Consider the following 21676-nt stretch of genomic DNA (forward strand, 5'->3'; position numbering starts at 1 on the left):
CTCTGTCCTGCTTTCAGAGGGCAGTGACCTTTCCAAGCCCAGGAGGTTGCACCCGGGGACCTTGCTGCTTTTCCTCCAGTTTACAGTGGAGGCCTTCCCCTGAAGGGCCAGAATGTGGTTACACTAGAGGCCTCTAAGTCTAGTTTAAGACCACTTTTACAAGGGAAATTCCCTGTGCCTCCTGCCCTGCTCTGAGCTGCACAAACCCGCAGCTGCTTTCAGTTTTAGGATCAAATTGCTCTTCCCATGGGCACCCTTGGACACAGTCTTGGACCTTCCCCTTCTCCCCAGCACTGAGGCAACACTTAGCAGGTGCACACCTTTGCTATACTGTCCTGAGGCAGGTCCCACTCCTCCTGAGGCTGTGGGAGCCGTCTCCAGCCCTGCAGCCAGAGCATGGGGCAGAACAAGTCCTGAGCCACAGTCTGGCTTTGTATTTTTGAGGGAAGTGATGGAGATACTCATCCAGAACAAGTAGCTGAGCAACCTGGTCTAATTGGAACTGCTGAGAGCAGGAGGTTGGTGTCCAGAGGTCCCTTCCAAACTAAGTTATTTTATGATTCTCTGATACACTTTTTCTGGGCTTGTATTTGTTTTATTTGATAAAGGTACATCATCCATGTATTAAAAAAAATAATCTTTCTGATGAAGCCCCAGTCCCCTCTCCCAGTTCTCCCTCCTGGCTGAGTGCTCACTCCTCTCTCTGCCTGCTCCCTTCATCTTGAACTCAGCTCTGCAACCCTACAGGCCAGTAGTAGGGGTTGGGTTGCAGGGTTTTTACCCCACTGCTTAGCCCTCTGTGCCCAGAAGGAGGCATAGAAAACCCTGGCCCTGGCAGAGACACACTGATTGCTGCACACTGGGCCAGCACAGGCAGGAGCAGACCTAGTAACAAAGGTGAGGTGACTTGGCCATCTACTGCCTCATAGCTGTGTTTTAGAAATGCTGGAGCAGGCAGTGCCAGGTCTGCTTCCTATGGTCATCCCAGGCTCGGTAGCCTCTCCTCACATCCACTGTGGGGAGCTCAGCCTTTGTTTTATCAAGAAACACTAGAATGGTTGATTTGAGGTTAGTCCCAGCTGTCTGCCTCGAAGTGACTGGGAGAGGAAAGGAGGATCTGGATCTTGTATTGCTCCTGAACCAGCTGCAGCACATCTCCAGTCTTGTCCATCTCCAGTTTCACATATGAGAACAACCAGCTAAAGCCCTGAGGACTCCAGAGGGGAGCAGGCTGTGCTCCTCCCCATCAGCAAACGATGAAGCAGAAGTGCACACTGGACAGGGGAAGGAGCTTTGTCATTTGTGGCCAGGCCAGAAAGGATGGCTCGGTAAGCTGGGGGAGAAGACTCCTGGATCATCAGGAGGTAAGTACAGAATGTGTTTGTAACCCCAAGTTTGACAGCAAGAGGAGGGGGCATCAACCAGGGCAGAAGAAGGGCATGAGGAAACCCCAAATGATCTCCAGAGTCTCTTCAAACTGGCTGACAGAACCACAAGGCCAGGGAGTAAAGGTATCTCCTTGCTCCTTAAGGACATGGCATCTGAAACTGCAGCCGCTAGAAACAGCCAGGAGCCACTCTATCCAGTACCAGGGCACAGAGACCCCTGTGGCCACAACCGTCCTGAAGCCCCAGAAGAAACATCCCAACACCAGTGGAAATGAGGACAAAGACCCTTCCAGTAGTCACAGAGAGGAGTTGCACAGGGCCTGGCAGAATTTGGGCTTGCACAAAGGCTCTGCCCTCCTCCAGCACTACCCATCCCGTTTTGAGAGCTCACGTCAGCGCATGTCAGGCCCTGCCGGTTCTGCACGGTGTGGGCTGCCACAATGGCCGCCCCCCTGCATGGCTGGCCCAATGCGGCCCTGATTTTGGATGCCCATGGGTGCCGGCTGCACCGGCTAGGCAGGAGACAGCTCAGACCCAGGTGGGGCCATTGCACCAATGCTCGACGCCCTGGACTTTCTTTGATGCTTTTGCTGCCCTGGGAGCTATTCTCCGCCACCCGGCTTGTGCCGGCGCCACTCCCCAGGGTGCAGTTCGAGGGGTTTGCCAGCACAACGACCTGCCAGGGCCCAGCTCCAAGTCCCCACAGCTCACAGCTCTGTTGTCTTCCTGGGCTCAACGAGGATGGTGTTGAGCATGCCCACCTGACATTCCTGGTCTTGGAGTTTCCTTGCAGCCTGCGAAGGGCTTTGGCACCAGTTCGACCTCTGACGACCCCTGTGCCAGTTCCTCAGCATTAGCAGGACAGTGATGAGGACCAGTGCTGCCGTCAGCACCCCAAACACCAGCACCATCACCAGCTGGGCTTCACTCAGTCCTGAGTCCCTTTGGGTCACCACCTCCTTCACAGAGATTTTCAATAACCCTCCCCCTGGCTCTTTCTCGCTGTGGTTGGCCACACGCCGCCCCGTGACCACAGTCCTGACAGGCTCTGGCTGTGTCACCCCTGGCGTCTCGCTGGTTGTACTTTTCACCACCACACCGTTCTCATGGTTCGCAGGGTAGTAGTGGGGAGCCCAGGTGGGCTCAGGGACGGGGATCTCGCAGGTTTTGCCAGTAAAACGGTCAGGACACAAGCAGTCATAGTCATTGATGCGGTCGTAGCACTTTGCCCCATTTTTGCATGGCTGGCTGGCGCAGTCGTTGATGTTGATGGTGCAGAAACGTCCTTCAAAGCCCACCTGGCACTGGCAGGTGAAGCGGTTGATCCCATCATGGCAGGTAGCACCGTTGGCACAGGGACGCATCAGACAGTCATCCACGTCATTCTCACAGAGAGCCCCCACAAAGCCAGCAAGGCACCGGCACGTGAAGTTGCTGGCAAAGCCGTTGTCATCTTGACACTGTCCCCCATTCTTGCATGGAGACCTGAGTGGAGAGAGCAAGGACAGGTCATGGCCCTGGAGATCAAGCAGAAGATCCCTCATTCTAGGAAGGTAAATACACAGCTGCTCGCATGGCCAGTCGGTCCAGCACCAGCTCTCACCATGGGGCAGCTATCTCAAGGAGAAGACCGGGCAAGAGTTTCCATATCTCCTAATGAGAGGCTGTGGGATCTCCTCAAAGGCTGTGGCTCTGCACAGGCCCACCACCCACCAGGGAGGGTCTTCAGCCAAATCTAAAGGGAAATGTGCCCTCCTGATTCTCCCCAAAGCCATGACAGGTGTCACCTCATCACATCTACAGCAGCAAGGGATGGGAATCTGTTCAAATTGCAACAAAGACCTTATCCCAGTGGGACTGTGCAGTGCACATAGCTAAACCAAAGCCAAAGATGGTTTTGGCTTAAATCCATTAGCACATGGGAATCCACGGATAATGAGCCAAGCTGGGGCACTGCTTGGCAGTGTGTGACCCAAAGCTAATGCTGTCTGTAATCTCACTGGTCCCACTGCCATGTCTCACCCTGCCTTCTCACATGGCCCTGTCTTCATCCCACAGTCCTTCCCATGGAAGCCTTCTGGACACAGGCAGGAATATTCCCCATCTCGGTCGTAGATGCACTGAGCCCCGTTCTGGCATGGGGACTGGCGTTCGCAGATGTGTATGTCTGAGGGGAAAGAAAAAGGTGGGAATTAGCCAAAATGAGGGGCGATGTGGCCAATTCAGTTCCCATGCAGCCCATCCAACCCAGTGGGGATGGAGAAATGGCAGGAGCTTCTGCTTCCCTGCCAATGGGCACTTGCAGCAATAGAAGTGCAGCACCTACCTCCCAGCTACAGTCCACAAATGCACAGACTAGGGGGTGCAGAGAAAGCAAATTGTCCTGCAAATTTGCTCAGTGTGAAGATGCTGTGCGCACCATCTGTCCAGCCAGTGCAGACCTTGTGGCACAGAGGAGCTGCATCGGAGGGCAGCCGGAGGAGGGGAGTCCACTGGCCACTTGCTGAGGGCAGGAAGACCCAGGGGAAGGTGGAGGTGTTGTCTGGAGCACTGGCATGGAGTGGGAAAGGCAATGAATTAATCTGCTCCAATTCCTGAGGCGGGCCCGTGTCATGGCAGCTCTTGCCATACAGTCAGGGAGCAGGGAGCAGCCTTATCTCTTCTGCAGGAAGGGGATCATCCCAGCTGCAGCAGCTGGGCAACTTCTCATCTCCTGAGCAGCCCAGGAGGCATCACCCAGGTGGCTTCTGGCTGTGCCGGCTCAGTCAGCCATGCAGGGTGTACTGAGCTTCTGTCTTCAACACCAGAGGCTGGCGTGTCCTGCGCATGACTCACCTTTGTCACAGAACTTTCCAGCCCAGCCAGGGTGACAGATGCACTGCCAAGGCTGGTGGCAAGTCCCATGGAGACACCCCGGCATCCGCACACACTCCTCGCAGTACTCGCCCTCCCAGCCTGGATCACACCTGCAGGAGGACAGGGCATGGCAGCGTGATAAAACCCAAGCAGGGGCAGCAAAAAAGCTCAAAGCTTGCCATGCAGTCTTGCCACAGGTACAGTGGTGCTGGGAAACCCTCCCAAAGCCCCCCATGAACCTACTGGCTCCCTCCTCCAGAGGTCAGTGCTGGTATCTCCTCTTCCCAAGGAAGCAAGTGGACAGAGTGGCAGCAGACTCATCCTCTGCAGCCAGGGAGGGTGAGGGGCAGAATCAGAGCTCAGAAGCTTTTACTGCCCACATCCCACTGCTCTCCCCCAACGAACCACTCTGTATACACCAATGCTTCAGCTCAGCAATTGCTGCACCTTCCCCATTGCACAGCCACTCTGATGAGCAAAGAAAAGTCCCATCCCTAACCCTGAACTCCCTGAGGGAAAGGGACAAGAGGTCCCCGAGACCCACTTGTTTCATTGCGCCCCTTTGCATTGTAACGTGTGTCATTTTTTGTCTGAAGTGAACCATAATCCAGCTGCAAAACCTTGCTTGCTGTGGCTGGCATATGGAGCAGGCTTATCAGCCAGCTCACAAGGGCAGTGTGGTGGGAAAATCCGCAGTGCACACCATGCCTCCTGGCCCCAGAAGAGCGGGGCAGTGTTGACGGCCCAGTCAAGCCAAACCGCGTTGCTCTAGAGGCTTCCCTCAGACCTGCCAGCTCCAACGGGGAAAGCAAGTGACAGCAAGGTGAGAACAGCCAAGTCTCCATGAGCTGGAGATTATTTCAATGGGGTACTGCCAAGCTGCTGAAGGTCTGAAATCTGGAGCCTCAACTCACATAACCCTTCACCAGAAAAACCTGCAGCTGGGCTGCCCGCCACATAGGGAGGTGCAGCAATTCTGGCCAGGGCTTTGCAGCGCTCAGCTCCCTCAACCAGCCACAGCCACTGAAAGGGCTCAGGGAGGAACAAGCTCCTTGCAGCAGCAACCAAGGACCCAGCAAAAACAGAGCTGAATGCTCCCTGATGCAGCAGTGTGGTTATGGTCACCGCTGTCACGTCTGCTCCATTAGGCAAGAACGAATGGCCCAGGCGTGGTGTGATGCTGGGGGCTGTGCTATGAAAGGGGACTGAGCATGTCCCAGTGGGTGACAGGGCAGTGGTGGGCAGTCTGTCCCCTTGCAACACAGGTGTCCAGGCCAGCCCATAGCAGCCTGCTCCTCCCAGGGCCGCCCTGTGGGATAGGGACTCTGGGCAGCCCTGTGGTGGGACAAGAGGCAGCATTCAGGGCTGTGGCTTCCCAGGGCAGCCACAGGGCTGCTTCTTGGGCTGAAGTACAAGGTCAGGCTCTGAGCCTTGCCCCTGCAGGAACTGGGCAGCAGCCAGAGCTGGGACACCTGGGAACACGTGTGCACTCCTGCTGTGGGACAGAGGTGGCCCCAACTTGCTGGCAAGCCCTTTATGAAAACACCCGGAGATCCCCATGCAGCCCAGGCTTCTCAGAGAGGACCCTAGATGCCCTCAGACATCTACATGCACATCAGCAGCTTTTCTTTTCCACACCTCCAGGGAGAACATCCCCACCGAACATCCCCACCTTAAACAGCAAGGAGGCCAAGCATGCTGGCTGTCCCCCAGGCCCGCACTGCTGCCTAATGACTTTCCTCATCATATCTGAGCCTGAAGGCTCCTTTCCATCATTCAGGCACGGCAGGGCTGTCCCATGCTCCCTTCTAGACAAAAAGGGCTCAGCAGAATGACATTGGTCAGTGCACAGTGGGGTGGACCCTGGAAGCACGGGAGCAAAGGCTGGAGGGGATCTGCAAGGGGCTGAGTGATCAAAATCTCCCATTGGGTAAAAAGGGAGCAGAGTCACCAACTCCCAGTGCTTCAGCTTGGGGCAGGGATGCAGGCACTGGGGATGCAGCATCAAGGGAGGGAGAGCAGCTATAGCCAAGGGCAGCAGGAGCCAGGAGCCACAGACAAGTACCTGCACTTCCCATCCTGGTCACAGCCACCATGGGCGAGATTACAGCGCTCGCTGCAGTCATCACCTACAAGGCAGGAGACAGGCGGAGTTAGGTTAAGCAGAGACCGTAAATGACTCCAGATCTGCACACAGCCCTGCTGGCTCACGACTTTATTTCTCCCTTCCTAAGCACTCAGCCTGCCATTCCCCAGAACTGTAAGGTGGGGGACTTTCCTTTCAGTGGCTGGTTGCCACATGAGATGAAGATTTTGCAGTCACCCAAGCAATGATGACACTGCCTTTTTTGAGAAATGGGACCCCACTTCAAAACTACCTGGTCTCTGATCATCCCTCCCACCCCTTCTCCTGCTGCCTCCCTTACACTTTGGGTCCTTCTGGGCAAAAGCTGGGGTTGCCTGTGCATTAAAGCAACCTGTGCAATAGGGCCTGACTCACCTGGGACCCTAGTCCCATGGCTGTGTGACAAGCACAGTGGGAAAGCTCAAGACCAGATACTGCAAGTGGCAGAAAGGGACTGAGGATGGACCCTCTTTATCTCCCAGGATGTCCTCAGCCCCAGGGACAGCTACTGGCATGGAGAGTTCTGGTGGGGGTCCTGCCTTCCACCAGGACCCAGCTGCCAGCACTCCCCCTCTATCACGGTGAGGCAGGAATGGGCATCACACAGGGCCAAGTATCCAGTTCTGTTTATTTATTTAAAGGCTGCAGAAGCTGTAACTGAGCCATGGCCTCACCGTGCCACTTCTCATACGTCTCTCAGCACTGGCTTGCTTTCTCCAGCCACGTATCCCCATTCATCTCCACCTTCCCCTCTCCCCCATCACCGGCTTGCATCTTAGCCCCACAGGGAGCTGGCTCACTCCGGCTGCATGGGCAGAAGAGCCAGGGCAAATGTCAGGAGACAAGGGGTTTCTCTAGCAGTCCAGAATGATCCCAGGCCAGGCCCAGGAGATGAACGCCCTTTCCTGACTGAGACCCTCCATTCTGGACCAGGGTAGGTTAGAGCCCCTGTGCCCAGAGGTGTGCTCAGGCTTTACCCAAACCGTGCAATGCACTGCCTAGGGAGCAAGCAGGGGGAGAAATCCCTCATCTACATGCACACGTTTTTGCTGCAGTGAGGCAGCAAGTCCCACTGCTTGGGATAAGGGCCTCCCAAAACAAGCCATGACAGAGCTAGCGCAGGATCCCGGGACTGCTCAGCCCAAGCCTGGATATTGTAATTTTTCCTATTTGTAACCGTCTCTCCTGGCAGATGGCTTTGGGATTTAATCGCTTATCCAGAGCAGGGGGAGAGCAAACTAATCTTTGGGAAGGGATTTTGTCTCATGGGATCCAGGATTAGCCATTCAGTTTCGGGATCTTTTTTCCCCCTCACTATGCCCCTTTGAACAGGCTCATCAGCTCAGCAACCCATTCGTCCTAACTGCAAGAGACAGAGCAGCGGGACCCCTAACTTCCAGTCTGCTCAGGCACCACCACCCCCATGGGCACCAGAGCAGGGGTTTCTGAGGTTGCCAGATGACTGAGCAGCATTTTCTGGTCTTCCAGCTAAGTCCAGCTCTATTTTGCATGGAGAACTGAGGAGACTTCAGCAGTGCCAAGGACAGGTTTGGAAAGATGGATGTAAGACAGAAGGACCCACATCTACAAAGACTCACCTTGGGCAAGCTGGTGATGGGCCAAGAGGATCCAAACCAAGGACATGAGCTGGAGACAGAAGCTCCTGAGCATGGTCAGTGTGGCCCCACCGAGATGAACACCTACAGATTGAAAAAGAGCAAGCTCAGAAAAATCCCCTGGCTCACACAGCAGCTTCATTTCACGCATCCCTTCCTCTCAGCTACCTGGCAGTTTTGAGTTGAAACATTCAGTTTTGTACGGACTTGTCACCTCACTCTTCTCTGTCCTTCCAGGCTCCGTCTTCTAAGGCAACGTTGGAGCACTAAGAATCGAAAAGCCCTTTAAAATGCATCTACAGGAGAACAGAGTGCACTCAATCCTGAGTGTGTAATAGCTCAGGCTGTTACTCTGCATCTTAGAGCCCCCAACCCTGCTAGCTGCTGTCAAGAGAGCAGAAGCCTCTAGAAACACCAATCCAGCTGTGGGGACCTTCATTTTTTCTCCCTAGGTCTGAGAAGATTAATCTTTCAGATCCCTCCAGTGTCTGTTCAAAGGAATAGATGGGCTGAGTCTTTTTACAGTACCTGGGCTGCTTTTCAAGCCCTTCAGGAGGGCAAGGAGTCCAGTAGATCTAGCAGATGAGCGGGTGGTAAATGGCAGCAGCTTTCACTCTAAGGGAGTGAAGTGATAGGCACTAAACCTGAGCTGCAGCCCCAGCTAGGAAAGGCAAACATGCACCTCTTGCTAGGTACGGTCCTTTTCCTCGGCTGTCCTGCAGAGAGCCCTGTCAGCCCAGGGTTCCTGCACCCATCTATTTCCCGACCGCCTCCTGCCCTCTTGAAGTAACATCAAATACTTTCTAAAAACACTTAATTCCCTCCCAGCCTTTTGGGGTTATTAAGGGCAGGAAATTCGAGGGTGATATCATAAATATATTACTATAATGAGATGGGAGGGGTTAAACAGTTCTGCTACGAGAGTGATGAAGGTATGGGGCAGACTCCATAATCTGGGTGGGTGTAATGGACAGGGTCCATTTCATGTTCAGCTTGACTCTTTAGCTTGGGAAGGTAGTGTTGAGTCAATAGTTTCATGAAAGACTACTCAGATGGAGAGAGAAGTCCTACCACGCACATGTAGTCATGCATTGCAGGAAGAGGTTTTGGGGTCCCTGCTAAGGACTTCACCTGCATGGACCAGACAAAATATCCCACAAAAAGAAATTATGTTTCTCAAAGCATCTCTCCAGCAAACAAACCGTCATCTTCTGCAGCATTTTCAGAGGGGCTACTGGGTGTTACTGTCACTGCTCCAGCCAAATCTCAGTGTGAACGGCTGCAAACTCCCTCCATATGGCCCCCTTGTCACCATGCTCATAGGACCCTCCTAGCCTCCTGTCCCAAAATGCTGGGCAGTGGCAAAGAGCTGCTGCGTTTCAGGGGAGGGTGAAGCAATTCCTATGAAACTTATGAAATAATTTAGGGCTGAGAGGTCAGTATCCTGTTCTTTCAGGGCTGTGAGAAGCTCAGCCTCTGACCACATGTCATTGCAAAGGTAAACACCTCACAGCTCCCCACAGCCCCCTCACTTGAGGCGCAGGCTCTCAGACCTCCTGGTGTAGCTGTCTCAGGGGTGCTGCTCCCAGCACTCACCCAGGGGTCACCTCGGACCCTGGAAATGTGCAGGGGGCATACTGGGGGGCAGCCGGTGCCCAAGGGAGGTGTGACCAGCACCAGGGCAGGCCTGGCTCTGGGTCACAGAGACACAGGGGAGGGAGCTCTCCTGCTCAGTCCCACTCCTTCTCTGCGGCTTGGCCGGGCTGGGGGCTACCAACCTACCCGGGCTGCAGGACGTTAGGGACCCCCGTGGGAGCTATTAACCTGCCCTCGGAGGTATGAGGCACCTTCGTACAGCTTGGGGCTACCAGGGACAACCACAGGAGGGGAACTATCAGGCACTGCTCCCTAGACTTGGGGCTAGCAGGGAACCCGTCAGACTGGGGGTCTAGGGGCAGGGGTGGGGACACAGAGGATGTCGCGCCGCTGCGGCTCGCCCCTCTTGCCCGCACCCTTCCCGCGGCGCCGAGACCACCCCGAGCCCCAGAGAGACACGGCTGCGGGGGTGCCCGCCTTCCCCCTACCCCCCGGCCGGCAGGAAAGGACGCTCCACGGAGCCCCGCACCGCCCCGGCCCCGCCGGTCCCCCTGCGGCCAGGGCGGCTGCGGCGGCGGAGGGGGGCCCCGGAGGGGGCTGCGGGTCCCCGCTGCGCTCTGTCCCCATTCTCCCGTGCCCCTGCTCACCTCGGCGACGCGGCGGGTCGTGAGGCTATCGCGGGGCGCGGCGGCGGGGGGCGGCCATGCCCGGCGCGGCGGCGGCGGGGCTAGGAGGCGCGGGGCTGCGGAGGGAGCTGCCGCCGCGTGTGCCGCGCCGCTCCGCCCGCCGCCGCCGCCGTGCAGCCCCGGCCGCCTGCCAGCGGCTGCGTGTGCCTGCACATCCCCGCTCCCTCCCCGGGACATCCCGCCTCCCGCCGCCCCAAACCGCAGGCAGCCCCCGGCCCGGCCCGCCCTGCCCGCTCACCCCTGCCCTGCTCCCGCCGCCGGGGGTGGGAGGGGGGGGCGGCATGGCCCCACGCGGGCCCGCCCGCTCCGCGGGGGCTGCATTTGCGAGGGGTCACCGGTCCCGTCCCCCATGATCGGCCCGTAGAGTCGTAGGGGAGCCCCGTACTGGGGGTGCCCCCTCGGGGCGCGGCCCTGCTGGGGAGACCTCCACCCAGGGCTCGGGGGGCTGCGGCGCTCACCCCCCTCGCGGTTGCACACACACGCGTGGGTAGGGGCAAGGCTTGGCCCCTGCCCGCTGCTGGGGGCCTCCCGTGAGGCACCTACACCTCACAGCCCAGTCCTCTCTCAGAAATAGATGCGGGATGATCCGAGCCCTCACTTGGCTCAGATCACCCAAAATAAGCAAAAACGCCTCCTGCAGCCCCTCCCTGACAGCTTAAGGGGCCACTTAACACACGTCTTCTGGCAAACTGTAGGGTTAAGAAGCCTCATCCTGAAGCAGAGGTGCAACATGGGGCAGTAATCCCACAAGAAATAAGCCATCCAGTGAAGCTGTGGTCCCCAGCATCTCCCTCACTGCTGCTCACAGCCGTGGACATCAGCACCTTGGTGAACAGCAAGATGACCCTGGGAGAGGGGCTAGGCTGTCATGTCATCAGGAGCAACATCTGCCCACTCCTCACTCTGCATGGACTTTCTGCTGCTTAACAAGACCGTATCTGTCACCTTCAAAGGTCCCAGCAATCCTTAATTGGATTACAAATTCACTTCAGCCAGCCGTCTTCTACCCCCATTCCCCACAAGTTTCGCTAGGAATGAAGAAGAACCACATGCTCCTGGCACTTACATGGGATGCTTCCACATACCATCTCCTCATCTCACCAGACAAAGCTCACCCCATTCCTTTTCTCACCTTCTCCAGTCCCCCTGACCCACTGTGATTCCTGACAGCCCCACCAGCACCATGCACCCTGCAGCAGCTGTGGGTGGCACTGCAGGCCCCGGTGTCCCAGGACAGCTCAACAACTACCATGCCCATCAAAGCCCAGCTCTCTGTTGGCTCTGGCTGTGGACCCCTGTTTGCTCCATCCTCGGCAGATCTGGACAACACAACCCTACCGAGCAATAAGATGGGAGCCCACTGTTGCAGAAGCTGCCTCCTTCTTGCCTCTTTCCTGCTCTCCTGTTGGCCAGGAGCACTGTTCCTTTCCTTGCCTGCCTCCCTCTACCTCCATCACCCCACACAACTGCTCCAGGGTCCCTGAGGGCCAGAGAGGTCCAAACCTCCTGCTGCTCAGGCTGCTTTGTCAGCTTCTTGGATATTTATGGGACAGGTATGCACCAGCTCTGTTCTGAGATGCTTTCTGCGGTCCCATCTATTCGTCCCCCCATTCCTTCATGTCAAGCTCAGCCTGCTTCTGAGGTCTTAGTTCATATCATATCCGGGACTTGCAGCAAAAGGGAGAGAGGGAGGCTGAGGGTAAAGCCTCCTGGTGCTTGGTTAAAAAGCAGACAGCCCCTCCTTCAGCCACTGCTGCTCCAGGACTTGGGAGAATCCACCTTTCTCCTCTGACCCCCACAACACCCTGTATTGCACTCTTTGCTCTGCCAGCCGTGACCAGAGGCCAATATTTTACTGGTGACACCTCCAACATTGAGCGTAGGCTGCACAGCCTCACCCTCACCTCCTCCTTGCAATCCTACTGCCTGCACCAACTGTCTCAGATACAACATTACCTCCTGCAACACCCTCACCTGCTCTCGCACTCTTCTGTGGGATCTGCCCTGGTCCTGACCATGCTGCGCTGCAACGCCATTGTACAACTGTGCCTGGGTGCTCTTAACCCTCACTTGGTTAAACATGCTTAAGAAAACCCCCTGGATGCTGTGTGTGCATTTTAATGAGCAGGTAAAAGAGCGCTTGCAGAGTGGTCCCTGCACGTGTTGATATTTGTAAGTATCTGTATCCACAACATGAGCGCTGTGGCAGAGGGACACAGGATTAGGTTGCAGTCAGTGGAGCAGGACACACGGTTCTCCCCATGCCGCTTTTCTCAGAGGTGAGACCCATGGCGTGGAGTGAGGGCTGTCCAGGCAGAGGAGGTAAAGTTGGTTGCTGGAGATTTGAATGCTGAGGCAGTGGAATGTGGAATGGAAACCAGGCTGGGATTTCACAGGGGGTGAAATGGGCATATTTGAGGAAATGAGGTTTGGGGTTTGAGGTTTGGTTTTGCATGTGAGTATCACAGACAGAAGTAGGCAGGGATGGAATGGATTAAAAAAGGTGGGTACAGAGGAGGGAGAATGGACCAGAAGGGAACCCCAAGCACTGTGGACCTTGGGTGTGCTCCTTCCTCAGCACTGAAGGGCTCCTGTCCTGTCCCTGGGCACATTCCTGACTCCCAGGCTTGCTCTGGCAGTCCCTGGGCTGCCCAGGGTGATTCAAGCAGAGGAGATGTACTTGCAGACCCAAGAAATAGGCATTGAGGTGGAGATTCCTGGACTTGGCTTAGACCCTGCTCTACTGGGCTCTGATCTCTGCCATGCCATCCCTAGAGGCGTCTCAGATGGAACAGCTGCTGGGTCAGAATTAGGAAGGATATTTTCCTAGCCATAAGAGTCCCTCCACTGCTTTTCTGTCTACTGAAGGAAATCCCACAAAGCAGGGACCTGGAGTGAGAACGAGAATGACCTGTCACCACAGTCTCCACCTCAATGTGTGGCAGCCGCAGGATCCCTCCCCTGCCCTCCTCCCAATGCACCATCACCGCTCCCAGCCAGAGAGAGGAATTACCTGTCAAAACCAGCTGGAGCTGCTTCCCTTTTTTCCGACGTCTGGAACCTGCACCTTGGAGGCAGCCGGACATCAGGGGCAAGGAGCAGATGCTGGGCTGAGGTAACAGGTGATGTTGCCTCTTCTCCTCCACAGAGGAGCCTTCCCCAGAGCAAGGAGAGAGAAACTCTTCCCTGTGCAGAAGCCTGGAGAAACTCACCCCTTCCTGCCCACTCTAATCCCTTGAGGGAGGCAGAGGAGCGGCACAAACCAGCTGGAGAAAGACCCCAAGCACCTCTGAGCTGCCAACTCAAATGATCACCTTCTCCCACAGCTCTCGCTTCAGGTCACCCTCTCTGCCTTACGCACGCCACCAGCCCGGGAGCTCTGGGTTAAAACAAATGTCCTCCCCCATCCAACCCCCCTTGCTTTTCCCATTCCACCCCAGCCCACAACAAACATCAGCAGCTCGCTGGCCCTGCAGCCATGTAACCCAACCCCGGCCATTGTTCCCCCTTCCCCAAGGTCTATATTTGACTCTGCGGCAGCACGGTGGCTGTGCGTATGTGTGTGTGTGTGTGCACTCACTGCACACGCACGCTCCGATATTTGTTCAAAGCCTCATTCCCCACATGCCCAGGATTGCTTAGAAATAGCTTCCATGGGCAGTAGGTGTTTGTGCCTGCAGCGGGGAAGTGGAGGGGGCGGGCGAAAGAGAAGTAAGGGAGAGGGCGAAGGTCGAAGGTGGAAAACCTCTTGGCTCTTCCCTCCCAGTTTACACTGTCTTGATGATCTGCCACTCTGTGGAGCGTGGCTGGGTTGATAGACAACAACTCATACACTCAACAGCGGGACTGGTGGCAGATCTGGGGAATGATGGAGAAAAGGCCAAGATGTGGTCTTGATGAATCCATCCTGTGTCACCCTGTCCTAAGTTTCACTCTCTGATGGTAAAAGTACAGTTTAGCCTCTAAAAGTCCTTCAAACCTTCCTAGGTCTGGTGGCTGAGGCCACCAGAGATGGCACTGGGGAGGGAAGTACCTAATTCCCTTAGCCTGGTGGCTCTGCAAGGGGTGCCTCAGTGGGAACTGCCCTGGGATTCACCCTCCTCTGTTGCAGTAATGCATTAAGGGTAGCTACCCTGGGCTACCCCAGGATGTGTTTTGTGTTTTCCCAAAGCCTCCAGGAATGCTGCCCAAGCCCAGTGTCACATTCTCCATGACCCTGGAGTCCCTGGGAACACTGTTTAGGCTTGGCATAAGCCTCCTTTATTTGCATCCTTTGCAGTCTGCCAAGACACAGCAAAATCAGAAATAAGTGCAGTCAAAAAGAATGACAGGAAGGATCATATTTATCTTGAACACTGATGATCCAGGGGACTCATTGCCACTGGGTAACAAGAAAAGGCATTCATTTAAAAAATCACATGACATTTATGTAGGTAGGAACAAACTCCAAAGAGCTGTAAACCCTCTTGCTCCAGGCACTGAAGATGAGCCATGGAGTATGGAACAGCTTTCCACAAGGGCAGATTCTTCAGTAATTTTGTGCAGAGCAATGTTTGTACCTTCTGTTGAGCCATGCAGACCTCGCCCTGGGAGAGGAAGGATGCTGGGCACAAGGAGGCACCATCCACATATACCCACTGGACAGAGGGGTGGCCTGACATATTTCTCATCACCAAGGCCAAGAGGGGATGGACTGTATGGATGCTCCAATGGTGCCTGTGAGATGTCCTGGAGAGGTGATTCCCGCGTGTTGAGAGACAAGAGTTTGCCTCCATCCACACCTCTGACTGCCAGCTCCTCCGCTCCGAGCCAGCTGTGGGGAGTCCCTCACCATCTGGGCTGCTGCTACCTGCGCTGGGCTCCAGGCAGCTGTTCTGTTGGATTACCTAAAATCTGTCTGCTGGCCTGCTCCACTAAAACAGATCCTTCGGGTGCAGGAGAGTGCATGTGTCGTTGTAGTGGATTTGAGTTCAGTACCTGGCGGCTTCCAAACCTGCTGCGAGGAGCTGGACAAGTAAGCCTAAGTTGCACATTATTTTCAGATACAGATTTGCTGAGTCCACCTTCAGTACTTCTATCCAAGACAGGACAGAGCCATTGGGAAAAAAAACAAAACAGAACAAAATAATTTTTAAATACTGGAGGCAAAAGGAATCAGACTTGAAGAGAGAGGGAAAGAGAAAGAAGTACATATGGAGGGTGGCTAGAGAAAAGATGTTTTACCTTATGTCCCCACAATTAAAAAAAATTGAGTAATTCCCTTCAAAAAAACACCATGAGTTCATTAAGAAGGTGTAGGATCTTGTTTTGCCCCTGTGATTTCTGGCTTCCCCTCACATGCTTGACAGCTAATGTCAGGGCTCTCCCAAGGGCACAGACTTCAGGGGTTGTACCCATTCCCCCTCCCACCTCCTGCTGCCGGGAAGAGGTCTGGAAGGACTGGAGCAGGAAGATGTCTGCCAGGCTTTCCCTTTGCTGGCACACACCTGGGGTTGCTTCAAAACCCACCTTCAGTCATGCCCTCTCCCTTTCCCTTTCCAGCTGGCAGCTCTAGCAATGAAACCTCATCATCTCACCGGGAGCATGCAAGCATTTAACAGGAGCCTCTTGAAGCAAATGTTTTGCGCTTCCTCGGTGCTTGCTTCTGAGCTTGCTCCTGGGTATTTACAGAGGTAGACATATCTTGGTGTTTGCAGAGAAACATTGCAGGAGAGCCTGTTGCAGTGAATTTCAAGGTCATTTTAAGAAACTATGGCCTGTGCTTAGAAAGGCTTGAACCCTGGGCACAGAGGAGTCTGTAATTAGCAGCCCCAGGGGCTGTGGACCAGAGTTGGCGGGGGAGGCTAATTGCAGACTGACTGGCTCCTTGGCCCTCAGCAGCTCCCGTGAAGCAGGGAAGCAGTGTGCTCAGCCAAGCACCAAGCGTGTCCTAGGGAAAGGTAATTCCTCCCCAGCCTGCCTGGACCCATCCCTATAAACAATGAGAGCTGCGCAGAGAGAGCAGTGCGGCAATTTTCACACACACAAAAAAAGTCTCCGTGAGCTGGAAACACGCGCCAGGCACGCAGAGAGGCTCCTCGAGAGACAACACACAGCCACGTGCCTGTACCTGAAAGAGCCCGCGAATCCTTGCTCTGCCCTCAGTGAGCTTGGGGAATGAGGTCCTACCTCCCTCCATTTGTGCACCCTGGTGAAATGCTGTCCCTGACACCCTGGTGTGCAGTGTCCTCCCCTCATGGTGTGGGTGAGCACTCTGCCCCACACCTGGATGAAGCCCCGTCTGCCAGCATCATGCTTAACCCCTCTGCCACCTCTCCATGTCCTCAGCTGAGACATTCTCCCCCTTCCTCTCCACATACTTTTAACTCAGTTCATTTCAAACGCTTCATTAGCATGACGAGCTAAACAAGTTTTGACAAAGGGGAAGGGAGGCAGAGCCCCTTGAGACTCAGTCTGAGGCTGAAAACGTGCCTCCAGCCTTTGCCTCCCATGGGCTTTTGCTGTGCATCAGAGCAGCCGTCCTGCCCATCAGGCACACGTGCCACATCTCTCCGCTCCTTCACCAGGCTAAACTGCTGGCATGGGACTCTGTTGCACAGCAGCACCCATGCTGGATTTAGCACCCATTTTGGGGGAAGGCTTTAAAAGGAAGCGTTGGTGGGGCTTGGGTGAGGCTGCTGGGAGGAGAAGCTGTGCAGTGCTGGGGCGCAACTGCTACGAGGAGCTCACCCTGGGGAGCAGTGGTGACCGCGGTGTGGGTCTCAACTGGGAACTGGCTTTTTCTGCCAGAACACCCTGTTTAAGGTCACAGCCCAGTACCTGGTCCCTTGGAGAGCCCTGGAGCCAAGCAGAGTAAGATTTGGAGGCACCTGTGCAGGGCTCAGTACAGGAGGTGGGATCGGTTCACTGGGTGTGTCATGGAGCTGGTGGGAGCAGAGAGATGAGTGGGATGCCACAACCAAATATTTGAGGAGTGATGCAGCCAGCACAAAGCAAGTGCAGAGAGTACAAATTCAGTGCTGCCAGGCTCTGTGTTTCCTGCCCCACAAGAAAACACTGCACCAGGGACAGGGCAAGAGGCGAGATTCAGGTGTTGCTGTACTCTTTCATGACCAGTTAGAAATGGCCAGTAGGGGTCACTGATATCTATTTATTTTATTCTAATTTTATACATATGCGTTTATACGTATACAAAACATGCATAAGCAGCAGTTGTAATGGGGAAGTGTTGATATGCAATGTATTAATCAAGTATACAGGTTGGGCGCAAGTGCCCCTATGTACGTCTGAAATACCATTGTGAGCTGTGCATCCCTTTCTGCTCAAACCCCGTGATGGTGTGAAACCTCAGAGCCGTGCCAAGCACCAGGGTACTGCAACAGTGGGTTTCTGTCATTGTTCTCCAGTTCTGCCCTCATCCTCCATCCTGTATTGGCAGAGAGATTCAAGAGATTCAGAGATTCAAGCCTCAGGGGCAGGATATTGTATCTGCTTGTCTTTCTGTGCAGTACCCAGCAAAATTACATCCCAAATGCAATGGGTGCCTTTAGGCAGCCCCATCAAACAGCACTTTGGGTTGGGATGGGTCAACACAGTTCTCTTATTCAGCTGTTGTTGCTGGGGATCCTGACAGCAGAATGTTTGCCTGTGAAAAAACTCCAGGAGTTTTTTGAGGGTTGCATCTTCATGTTAAAATTGAGCCCCAACACTCACTCTTGTGTGGCAGGATGGACTGAATTGTAGACACGCGTGTTGTTAGCAGCTGCTTTACTGATGGCTTGTATTTTTCTCATAGGTGCGTGCTCCAGGCATTCTGGCAGGATGTGTTTGGCTGTCCAATTCTGCATCTGCAGACTTGTTTGGCTGTCCCTGGTTGGCTGTGCTTCTCTAATCTTATTGTTCCTGAGATGCTGTTGGTTTTGGGTCCTCTTGTACCGGCGTATCCCAGAATGCAAGCTCTGCTCAAAATATGTCTCAGCTTTTTTGGTTTTGATGGGCTCAGCCCATGCATGAAACCTCTTCTGCCTCTGAGGGTTTCCTGGCTGAGGTCTACTGGGGAATCCTCTGTGCACCCGCAGTCAGAGAAGTAGCAGAGGTGGTGAGTGTTTGCTAAGAGTCCCTTCAGGACTGTGTGATGTGGCATCCAAGCTGGGGGGAATGGGATTTCACACAACTCTCACAGGTGACAACTTCTGAGTCAGCCACCAAAGGGTGGTCTGGCATTTGCCATCTTCCTTGCTTGACCTGGGAGACGACCAAGCCTGCACTGCCTTCTTCTGGTGGGGAGACATTATTTCTGGCATCTACTTTGCTAGCCAAGACTGCAGGCACTTTGAAGGGATTGGTCCCTCCACAGGGTGGCACCTGCCCCTCCGGGGGTTCCTTTTATACAGTTACAGGGGTCTATATAAAGTGCTGCCAGCTGGAAAGTATTTTGAAGAGATTCCTCCCTGCTCTTCACTAAGGGTCATAAATTCAGCTGGTATTTGAGAGAATCTCAAATGTACTTCCAGGACTGTTTGCTGAGGGCTTTACATCCGCCAGAGGCTCCTTAAAATAAAAGGATTATTGGGAGTCAAGTGTTAGATTACCTGGTGTTTGTTAATTGAACTACAGAGGCTTTAGCGAGCAACTGGCTCTAGCAGGGAGCAGCACTTTGGTATTAATGGTGTTATATAAATGAATATAATGTAACCTAACGTCATGCTTCCGCATCATGTCACATCTCTGGGCTCAGGGCAGTGGTGAGTCCAGCTCGCAAGCATACTGGATACAGGAAAAGGCAGGGTGGATGTGTGTGGAAAGGGAGAGGGACTGGGAATTAAGGTCTTTGGGATCTGAGGGAAAGTGGGTTTTGGTGCTCAGAGCAGGTGACTGGTGTTCATGCATCCTGAGTTCAGTTCCTGTCTCCCTGTCTCCCTTTGACTGTCTGACATTGGGGTCAGATTTGAAGAAGAGTTGAGTTTAATGGAAGCAGTAAATGCTGAGACCATCTGAAAATCAAATTTCCTCCCTCTTTTGGGGCTTATTTCACCTAGACTTGCAAAAAGCATGAAGATTCTACACTGACAGGTCACCAAGAGAAAGCAAAGAACTCTAATCATTGCTGCCATCAGTGCACACCCACGGAAACCTGAACAGACCACAACTGTGAAAGCTCCAAGGCACCAAGGCCTGGTGGAAATGAGAAACCTCATCAGCTATGAAAATTTCATCAGCTGGCTCTGTGGAAGCAAGAATCTGGAAGTGCAGAGCAGATGGGCAGCCTGGATTCTTGGAGCCATTGTCCTTCTGCTTGTTATCTGACTCCAGCACAGGGAGGATTTGGAGAATTTATGGGGGCACAAGTACCAAAGGCTTTCTTGAAATATCCCTGGCTGACGCGTGGCATGGTGCAGACAGCACTTGTTGGGTGCGCAGCAGACGTTTTTGCACAATATTCCCAAGGTCGTAGAAGTGGGTCCTGCTGAGCACCTGTCTTTTATTGTGTAAGAGAGGGGACCATTTGGGCGGAGTTTGCAGAGCTGTGAGCCTGGTATTACCTGAATGCTTCACAAAAGTGGTACAGCAAGGAACATCATCCAAATGCTATCAGAACTTTTCTCGACTATGTAAATTTCCTCTGGACTAGGCGTCATTATTTATCATGTGAATAATCAACTCAGAAGTTTGTGAAAGAAATTATAATAGCGAAGGGGAGCAGAGGGTAAGACTATGCACCAGACATGAGAGGCAATAGACAAAGTACCCGTGTGAGCGCAGAGTGGAATAAAGGGGCAATTTGACTCCTTTAAGAAGATGGAAGTTGTCCTTGGGGTTTTTAGGTGGATTTTTCCATTTGCTACTGTTCCCCTCTCCTGCTCCACCTGGCCCCATGGATGGGGTTGTACTTTCCTAGCGACATGCTGTGATATGCTCCAGCCTGTCAGGACGTTTCTCAGAAACTCAGGTACGTAACAAGGGGAAGAAGCTGATCCCAGACATTGGCCCCCAGTGAACTGTCTTAGTTGGCAAAGACCTGAAGAAGGCAGTTACTGTGAGCCCATCCTGGGGTCCTGAGCACACTTATAGGTTTTAATTGCCATGACCAGCCTGTACTATTTATTTTCTGTCCTCTTCATCAACCCATGGGTTGAGCTGCCTCTTTTCAAGGTCTGCTCTCAATTGTGTAACCTTGGAGGTAGCCTGCTGGGTGACCAAGGGCTGTAGCCTGGCTGTTCTGATGGAGCCTCCAGAAGCAAGCGCATGGGCAGGAGCAGGGATGGGTTCCACATCCTAGTCCAGCCAGGTGAGAGGGCTCTGCCGGAGCCATGCAGCGAAAGGCAGCTAACAGCCTGCTGACTCATTCTGTGTCCAGAGAAAGGCCATGAAGTTGGTGAAGGCTTTAGAGAGGAAGCTGTATAAGGTTCAGACTGGATATTAGAAGGTTCAGATTGGATTAGAAAAAATTCTTCACAGAAAGGTTTGTCAGGCATTGGAACAGGCTGCCCAGGGAAGTGGTGGAGTAACCATCCCTGGAGGGGTTTAAAAGGCGTTTAGACGAGGTTCTTAGGGACATGGTTTAGTGCTAGAGTTAGGTTATGGTTGGACTTGATGATCCTGAGGGTCTCTTCCAACCAAAATGATTCTATGATTCTAGGAGCAGCTAAAGTCACTTGGTTTGTTCAGCCTGGAAGAGACAGAAGGGAGACCGCATAGCAACTACAGCTTCCTCACAAGGGCAGGAAGAAGGGTAGGTGCCAAACCCTTCTCTTTGGCAACCAGTGACAGAACCCAAGGGAATGTCAGGAAGATGTGCCAGGGGAGGTTTAGGTTGGACATGAGGAAAAGGTTCTTCATCCAGAGGGTGCTGGAGCACTGGAACAGGCTCCCAGGGAGGTGTCACGGCCCCAAGCCTGACAGTGTTCAAGAAGAGACTGGACAACACCCTCAGACACACGGTGTGAACTGTGGGGTTGTCCTGTGCAGGGACAGGAGTTGGACTCGATGATCCTTGTGCTGTGCCCTCGGTGACACTTTTTGAGCTCGCTTGTCTCCTCAGGGAGATTTATTGAACGCGAGCATCCACACAAAGCCCCATAGGCCGACCGCATCTCCACCGGCAGAGCCTCGGGGGAACCCCCTGTTCCCGGGGAGCACGGGGGAAGGCCTCGCCATGGGGCCTGTTAGGGAAGCACCCGAAGCAGCTCGGCAAAGTTTTCCCAGATAAACGCGGACCTGCCCGAAGCTGCCACCCATCCCTTGCTACCACGGCCTCGGAACCCACCGGACCGCAGGCGTTAACCGAGCCCGGCCGGCAGTGCCGCCGGAGAAGCACCACCCGCTTCGACCCCTCCTGTCCCCATCCCCCATTCCCCGCCGGCACTCGGGTTCGCTCGTCCTGACCCCCCCCCGCGCAGCCCGTTGGTC

At 54.3% G+C, this 21676-nt stretch overlaps 1 protein-coding gene across 2 annotated transcripts; it reads right to left on the bottom strand.

The window, feature by feature from the left end:
* Positions 1–573: 573 nt before the first annotated feature.
* DLK2 (delta like non-canonical Notch ligand 2) lies at positions 574–10365 on the bottom strand. Of its 2 annotated transcripts, XM_065058046.1 has the most exons (7): positions 10229–10349; positions 8154–8251; positions 7968–8069; positions 6310–6373; positions 4224–4354; positions 3411–3555; positions 574–2873 (listed from the first exon to the last, which is right to left on the bottom strand). In XM_065058046.1, exons 3-7 carry the CDS (start codon positions 8038–8040, stop codon positions 2096–2098), a joined length of 1191 nt encoding a protein of 396 aa, XP_064914118.1. In that variant the 5' UTR covers positions 8041–8069; positions 8154–8251; positions 10229–10349; the 3' UTR covers positions 574–2095. The 2 variants fall into 2 exon arrangements, with proteins under 2 accessions (XP_064914118.1, XP_064914117.1); XM_065058045.1 differs by lacking the exon at positions 8154–8251 and having other exon boundaries at positions 10229–10365.
* Between the last annotated feature and the right edge of the window lie 11311 nt (positions 10366–21676).

The sequence above is a fragment of the Columba livia genome, chromosome 3 (assembly GCF_036013475.1).
Source record: "Columba livia isolate bColLiv1 breed racing homer chromosome 3, bColLiv1.pat.W.v2, whole genome shotgun sequence".
Lineage (NCBI taxonomy): Eukaryota > Metazoa > Chordata > Aves > Columbiformes > Columbidae > Columba > Columba livia.